This window comes from Ixodes scapularis, unplaced genomic scaffold, assembly GCF_016920785.2.
Source record: "Ixodes scapularis isolate PalLabHiFi unplaced genomic scaffold, ASM1692078v2 PGA_scaffold8__174_contigs__length_109621045, whole genome shotgun sequence".
NCBI classification, from domain to species: Eukaryota; Metazoa; Arthropoda; class Arachnida; order Ixodida; family Ixodidae; genus Ixodes; species Ixodes scapularis.
In genome coordinates, this window is record NW_024609883.1 from 43,183,948 (window position 1) to 43,191,857 (window position 7,910).

Genomic DNA, 7,910 nt, shown 5'->3' on the forward strand with positions numbered 1-7,910 from the left:
TACCTTGGACGAGCTCTGTGACCTGATGAACCAGTTCGTACAGTGAGTATTCCTAAATCCACAGCCGCCGATCAATGTTCAGAAATCCCAAAAAAACCTCCCCACTCCACGGCGTTGTGCATTGTCAGAGACCGTCTGGCTTAGGCTTTTTTCCGCATGCTATGGAGCCGGGTGGGGATTGGTGACTGACTGTGGGTGCATGACACCACGAATAAATGCAACAGAGCGACATCATATGCGGAACGCAAGTTTGTCTGACTCCTGCACTGGGGTTGCGATGATATCAGAGCGCCAAGTTCGTGACCACGTGACCCCCGATCGAAAGGCTCTCAAAAGACGAGAGAACACACTGAGGCCATCTATCGGATAGGCCTGCAACACTCTCCATCTGCGTATATATTTCCTAGTTCTTTTACGCACCATTTTTTTCTCTTGGGCTTGAAATAACTCTTAAAAAGTTACAACCAACAATTTCTCATTGACGGTGCGCAGCTTTCATCTCGCAAATACTGCAGAACCTTCAACCTAGTTGTACTGGGATCGGAATTGTTTTCTGGGATAGATGGTGCCAGCGGGCCGGACTGTTTCTCTCGCCGCGAACGTGCACAGCGCGCTCGGTCGCAGTGTGTGAACCAGCTTTTATTCTTCTCGTTCACGATAGGGACTCGAAGGACGGTGCCAACGTCGACAAGGGCTGGGGAAGCTCCGCCTACAACGTGTCCAAGGTTGGCGTCACCGTGCTCGCCTTCATCCAGCAACGGGACTTCAACGGTGACTCCCGCGAAGACCTGATCGTCAACGCAGTAAGCCACTTTTTCATCGCACATATATGGAGCCGAATTAATTATTGTGCTTGTTCAAGGAGTACTGAACATAATTTTGATTTTAATGTCATGGAGCTGAGCCACAGTGTGGGTGCTTGAACGCAGTAGAAAGTGAAAATAGCAACTCTGCTGTGTAACGACAGCCCACTAGAGTTGTCTGTCAATTCCACGCATGTTAAAAATGTAACGTTTTTTGTGATTTTTTTATAATGGGTAAACTTTGGTAAGGATGTTGAGACTCGTAAATATTTTATGAACAGTGATCACATCCGGGAAGTTTCCTTCCGCATAATTTGTTTTACTGTTGAACAGGTACACCCGGGTTATGTGGCCACTGACATGTCCAGTCACAGGGGACTTCTGACGCCTGACCAAGGCAAGAATTCCTCCTCTCACCATTATACGCACGTCTTTGTCATCTCCGCTTTAATGTTGATAGAAGGATTTTTTGCTGTCAACGCTAGGCTAAAAGTTATATGATTGGCCATTTTCGTTGCAATCAATATAATTGTATAGATCATGTTTTTCCGACACTCCTTTCAACAGGAGCCGATGCCCCAACTTACTTGGCACTCCTCCCCCAGAACATCGAGTCACCAAAAGGGGAGTTTGTATGGAACGACCGCAAGGTGACACCGTGGGATGAAGAGTGAAGGTTTAGAAGTGAGGAGGCACCTCGCAGCTAGCAGAATCACCACCGTCGAGGAATCATCACTTCAACTCACTCTCCAACGCATTTCCAGCAAAGCGCACATCTGGTTTCACCAGTCTTCTCAACACCGCATACGGGAAGGGTCCAAACAGAACACGACAAGTATATGTTTCAATAAAACATAACTTGGGTACGCCGTCAAGCCATGGTCTATAGTATGCTCTTCTGCTCTGTTGCTCCCCGACCCGAAAACAATTGAACGGGAACTCGTGAGCGGTCACGAGCCCGATGAAGTCCTCCCGAACGCTGTTCTCGTCTCTCAAGCATTCTTTTCGCAAAAAATAATCACAAAATCCTTTCTTTTTTAGTTATTCTTTACCGTTTGTAGGATCGAAGTCTTTAATAGGACCAAAGTGTCAACTTTGACGGTGTTGGTTTGATGAACAGGATGGCTTCAGGTTTACGCCTTGCTTCTCGTTCACATTGCTTCGAACCATGCTCCTGTGCGCGTCCCTCTTGCAGCATACATTTGGCATCATCGAATCTGTTCTTCTCCGCAAGGGTTACCAAGAAGAGCGGATTCGATGTTGCCAAATATCTGCTGCAGAAGGTACGGGCACAGGAGTGTGGTATGGAGCAATGGCGGCTGGTACGGTGCCATATGACGTCGCGTGCAAGGCATGTATAGGAACCATAGCGTCGCAGTCGCACTGTTCATGCATTATACAAAAGAGTCGCGGGGCGGGAGAAACGATCTACGAAAACTAATACCCCCAAAATCCCCCCCCCCCCCCAAAAAAAAAAAAGAGAAGGGGGGGGGGGGGGCAGGTATTCTGCACTCCCCACCGGAGGCCGTGCCGATACTCCAATGAACTTTCTACGCATGCAGGGTATCATTATCAGAGGGATCGGAGTGATCTGCCAAAACTTCTTATCGTGACGTCACCTCGCCAAATATTTGAATAATGTATTGTATGTCTAAAAGGTTTATTTAAATTGACCCGGCCCTAAGGACCTGTCACCAAACTAGAGGTGCATATTTCGCCCATCTGCGACACTCATTTCAGCATATGTATCGGTCGACATCGTAGCCATAAAGGTAGAAAAATATATATATTCCTACCTTTATGGTTACGCTGTCGGCCGATTTACCTGTTTATGGACAGTTTTAAGTAGATCGGTTTTCCGCTCCAATAACGATAGCATCCGGCAGGTACACCGTCGTTCTCGTTGCTCAATTCCCTCAGGAATTAACCTAGCTCAACATGTATCTGCAACCAATCAGTTGATTCGACAGTTCTTGCTTGTTGATTCGACAGTTCTCGCGCGTACGTCCCCAAGGATGGATGGATGGATGGATGAATACGGCTGAGCCCTTTGGATCGGGCGGTAGCTTACGCCACCTAGCCATTTTGTTTTACCATTTAAGCTTAGAATATTTAAATGTGAAATCTATATTCACTCCTCAGTGCAAAGCAAGTGAGGCTATGAAACCCCCTTGCCATCAGTGAATAAGAAAATACCTAGTTTTCTCTCGATTTCTGCCACCATTCACTTAATCTTTGCTTGGTAATCTCTACAGTCTTGAAATCCACTCTCCCTTCGCTGTCTCTAAAACCCAATGACTTGATTAAATTTATGTTGTCTTCGGCAGGCATAGGGTGAAGCTCTTTATAGCAGAGTATCAAGTGCTCAGCCGTCTCGTCCTCCTCTCCACAAGCAGTGCACACTGTATCCATTTCCTGGTACTTCGCTCTGTATGTTCTGGTTCGCAGAACACCCGTCCTCGCCTCAAACAACAATGAGCTTCCCTTAGAATTGTCATAAATGCTTTCTTTGGCAATAACTGCTTTATTGCCAAAGAACCCAAGACATGACCCACTTGCGCCATCTCTTGGCAGGTGTGTGCGATCGCCCAAATAGCAATTGAATCTATCCGATAAAGATAAAATAACGAAAAGTTCCCCAGGATTTTTTAAGATAGGGGCGATTTAAAAGTATGGGAGAAATTCCAACACGCTCCGATTAGTTTTCTAGGTTCCCAAGGAAAAATTGGTTTTCGCTCCCATAGACCCCTACGTAAATCTCACTATATTTTGTAGTTCTCGTGAGTTTATAAAACAACCATTCAGTATTTCAGAAAGATTTCCTAGGTATACTAAGAAGAGACTGTATGCTGTCAAAATGTATCAACAGCTAACATTTACCAGAATTCTCTCAGGTTCCCAGAGCGATAATTGATTGCCGCTCCAGCCCTCGCCCCGCAGTGTTTTTCCCGCGGTACGACACACCCTACGGGAAAGACCGCTTTATGTTTTTATATCTACATTTATGGTGAATTTTATTCGCATGCCCTGTATGTCTCGAATTTGGCTTAAACTCAATTTTTTGGAAAATGTCCAGGGTACATATTGCACGCGCGTCGCTGAACGAGCGCGCACGTAGCCGATTGGTTACCGTACTTGGCTGTCGCGTGGAGAATCTGGTTTCGATTTCAGGAAGCGGAATGTTCCTTTATTTATTCTTTCTACTCGGCGTTCTCGCACACTCGAGAACTTTCTCGTCTGATCGAGTTACGAATGTTCCACGCGTCGAACGTTCTAGGCCGAATGTTCCAGAAACCCACGCGGCTACAAAAGGTGCTCCGCGTGGCAAGCCGGAGTCAGTCTCTGCCCCAGCGTTCGACTCTGCTGTTACGCCACCATCGACGCCCGCGACGCTCTATTTTTATATTCTGTTTCCTTTCTGTTATGAGCACAAGTTCGCCCCATTAAACATTTAGTTTGTTGCAGTTTTCTTCGCCTCATAAACTGTGATTCGTGACAATATTTTTGCAAGACGAAAGATAAGTAAAACCCATGACCCCTCGTAGGGTGGCAGTATTGTGGTTAATGATCAAAGCATCGTTCTCCGGAAGACAAAAAGTGGATTAGCATTCGCGTTAGCTTTCTCGTGTTCTTGGCTAACGGCATCAGATTAAGTTGACGAAAATAAACAAAGATTAACCTAGACAATAGGATCACGACAATATGATGCCTATCAACCTGAAAGCAAACATAACTACGGTGAAGTGTGGCATGTTTTCTGGCACCAGCAATGTATTTTACCCTAATGCCTCAACTGAATAGCACAAATTACAGCCGAACTTCACGCGATACTAGATGACACGCACAATTCAAGGCCGTATGTTTCACCGGGCATCTTTTGAATTCGCAAATGGAAGTGATTGTTATTTTGGCCAGCGAGGAGTCACTGGTTCGTGCTGTTTCAAGACGCAATACTAACCGGCTACTATCCAGTAGAAACTGCAGGTGGCGATGTGAAATAAAGCTGTTAGGTAAAGGTGTGCTCTTGATGTTATTGATTTATTGCACACAATCACGTACAATCTTGTTATGTGAGTTTCGAGCATTTATATTGATGTTGAACGGAGCGAAGCTTCTTAATACTGTTTGCACTATATTAAAGTATCCCGAAGATTCCCAGGCAAAAACTAGTTGCATCATCTCTCGGCTGAAGTGGCGTAATCGGCCAAATAACAATAGAATCTACGTGATCCAAATCGAATAACGTAAAGTTCCCCCAATTTAAATGGGTGAGATGAAATATCAGCCCCGTAAAACTGTTTTTCTCGATTCCTTGGGTAAAACACGTAATGGGCTCTTACGAAATTGTACGTTTCTCTTGTTAATTTTATTAAGTTTACGACTGAAAAATGTTGAATTTTACAAAGTTCCCGGATAATGTAGTGGGACGGGTACGCTAACAAAAACAGTAAGCAGCTATGTTATACATACATTCTCCCAGTTTTCCTGGGAGATAGTTAATTACATCGCCCACTCGCTTGGCGTATGTGCCTTCCCTGCATGGTTGCATAACCTACAAGAAAGGTCACTTAACATTTTTGTGTTAACATGCATAAAAATGGCACGTATCAGGACTACTTTATTTAAAACTTGCTTGAGTTCTGGAACGTTTCTCGGGCACAAAAGTTAACAACGCCGAAGGTGCAAAAAAGTACAAGCTTTTTATGAAAGTCACAAGCTTCTTTTCTGTTTTGCATTTCGCACGGCCAAAAATAGGAATACCTTCGACAGATAAAATATGCATCCTAGTGGTAGTACTATACGATTCCATTGGAGTTTTTTCAAGTTACGACTTGCTTCTTAATATAAAAAATGCTTAATTTAGCTACTTCGGGAATATCAATGGCCTAAGTAGTGAACTGCGCAAATTTTGGGCAAGTGTGCCTTTTCGGGAACTTGCAGGAAACGACCTACACGACTTAAACAAAATTAAACAGATACTCTATAACGTGTGCTACATGATTCCCGGGGAACTTCGCGTGATAAGGCGTAGTTGCCAAGATAAGAAACCCCCAAGTTAGCATATTTTACAACTTCTCCCCGAAGGACCGAATGGCTCGCTTTTTGGCGAAGTTCGCCTTCTAGGGGAACCTGCAGAAAACACCTTAGTCGGCCGACAATTCATGAATTCTGTGCACCACTAACTGTAGTATACGATCCCCGGGGAACTTTGAGATATAAGGTCTCGTTGCCGAGATAAGAGGTCTCAAATTTGGCATGTTTGAGATACATGTCTCCCGAAGGATGAACGGCACGGTTTTTGGCGAAGCGCGCCTTCGAAAGGAACCTGCAGGAAACACCTTAGTTGGATTACACTTAATTAAATGTGTACAACAGTAGCTGTACTGCATGATTCGCGAGGAACATTGCGAGATAAGGTATCGTTGCCAACATAAGAGGCCTTAAAGTTGGCATGCTTGACATAATCTCTCCCCAAAGGAGCGAACGGCGCGCTTTTTGGCGAAGTTCGCCTTCTAGGGGAACCTGCAGAAAACACCTTAGTCGGCCGACAATTCATGAATTCTATGCACCACTAACTGTAGTATACGATCCCCGGGGAACTTTGAGATATAAGGTCTCGTTGCCGAGATAAGAGGTCTCAAATTTGGCATGTTTGAGATACATGTCTCCCGAAGGATGAACGGCACGGTTTTTGGCGAAGTGCGCCTTCGAAAGGAACCTGCAGGAAACACCTTAGTTGGATTACACTTAATTAAATGTGTACAACAGTAGCTGTACTGCATGATTCGCGAGGAACCTTGCGAGATAAGGTCTCGTTGCCAACATAAGAGGCCTTAAAGTTGGCATGCTTGACATAATCTCTCCCCAAAGGAGCGAACGGCGCGCTTTTTGGCGAAGTTCGCCTTCTAGGGGAACCTGCAGAAAACACCTTAGTCTGCCGATAATTCATGAATTCTGTGCACCACTAACTGTAGTATACGATCCCCGGGGAACTTTGAGATATAAGGTCTCGTTGCCGAGATAAGAGGTCTCAAATTTGGCATGTTTGAGATACATGTCTCCCGAAGGATGAACGGCACGGTTTTTGGCGAAGTGCGCCTTCGAAAGGAACCTGCAGGAAACACCTTAGTTGGATTACACTTAATTAAATGTGTACAACAGAAGCTGTACTGCATGATTCGCGAGGAACCTTGCGAGATAAGGTTTCGTTGCCAACATAAGAGGCCTTAAAGTTGGCATGCTTGACATAATCTCTCCCCAAAGGAGCGAACGGCGCGCTTTTTGGCGAAGTTCGCCTTCTAGGGGAACCTGCAGAAAACACCTTAGTCTGCCGATAATTCATGAATTCTGTGCACCACTAACTGTAGTATACGATCCCCGGGGAACTTTGAGATATAAGGTCTCGTTGCCGAGATAAGAGGTCTCAAATTTGGCATGTTTGAGATACATGTCTCCCGAAGGATGAACGGCACGGTTTTTGGCGAAGTGCGCCTTCGAAAGGAACCTGCAGGAAACACCTTAGTTGGATTACACTTAATTAAATGTGTACAACAGTAGCTGTACTGCATGATTCGCGAGGAACCTTGCGAGATAAGGTCTCGTTGCCAACATAAGAGGCCTTAAAGTTGGCATGCTTGACATAATCTCTCCCCAAAGGAGCGAACGGTGCGCTTTTTGACGAAGTTCGCCTTCTAGGGGAACCTGCAGAAAACACCTTAGTCGGCCGACAATTCATGAATTCTATGCACCACTAACTGTAGTATACGATCCCCGGGGAACTTTGAGATATAATGTCTCGTTGCCGAGATAAGAGGTCTCAAATTTGGCATGTTTGAGATACATGTCTCCCGAAGGATGAACGGCACGGTTTTTGGCGAAGCGCGCCTTCGAAAGGAACCTGCAGGAAACACCTTAGTTGGATTACACTTAATTAAATGTGTACAACAGTAGTTGTACTGCATGATTCGCGAGGAACCTTGCGAGATAAGGTCTCGTTGCCAACATAAGAGGCCTTAAAGTTGGCATGCTTGACATAATCTCTCCCCAAAGGAGCGAACGGCGCGCTTTTTGGCGAAGTTCGCCTTCTAGGGGAACCTGCAGAAAACA

The 7,910-nt window shown here is 45.2% G+C and overlaps 1 protein-coding gene across 1 annotated transcript; it reads left to right on the plus strand.

Moving 5' to 3' along the window:
• On the plus strand, positions 1 to 1,678 carry LOC115324546 (carbonyl reductase [NADPH] 1; the record flags this gene model as incomplete). The annotated part of the gene is given in 4 exon segments (XM_040215069.3): positions 1 to 42; positions 662 to 803; positions 1,137 to 1,200; positions 1,371 to 1,678. Coding segments are annotated over 4 exon segments (355 nt in total), but the record flags the coding sequence as incomplete, so codon positions are not given.
• Positions 1,679 to 7,910: the final 6,232 nt, after the last annotated feature.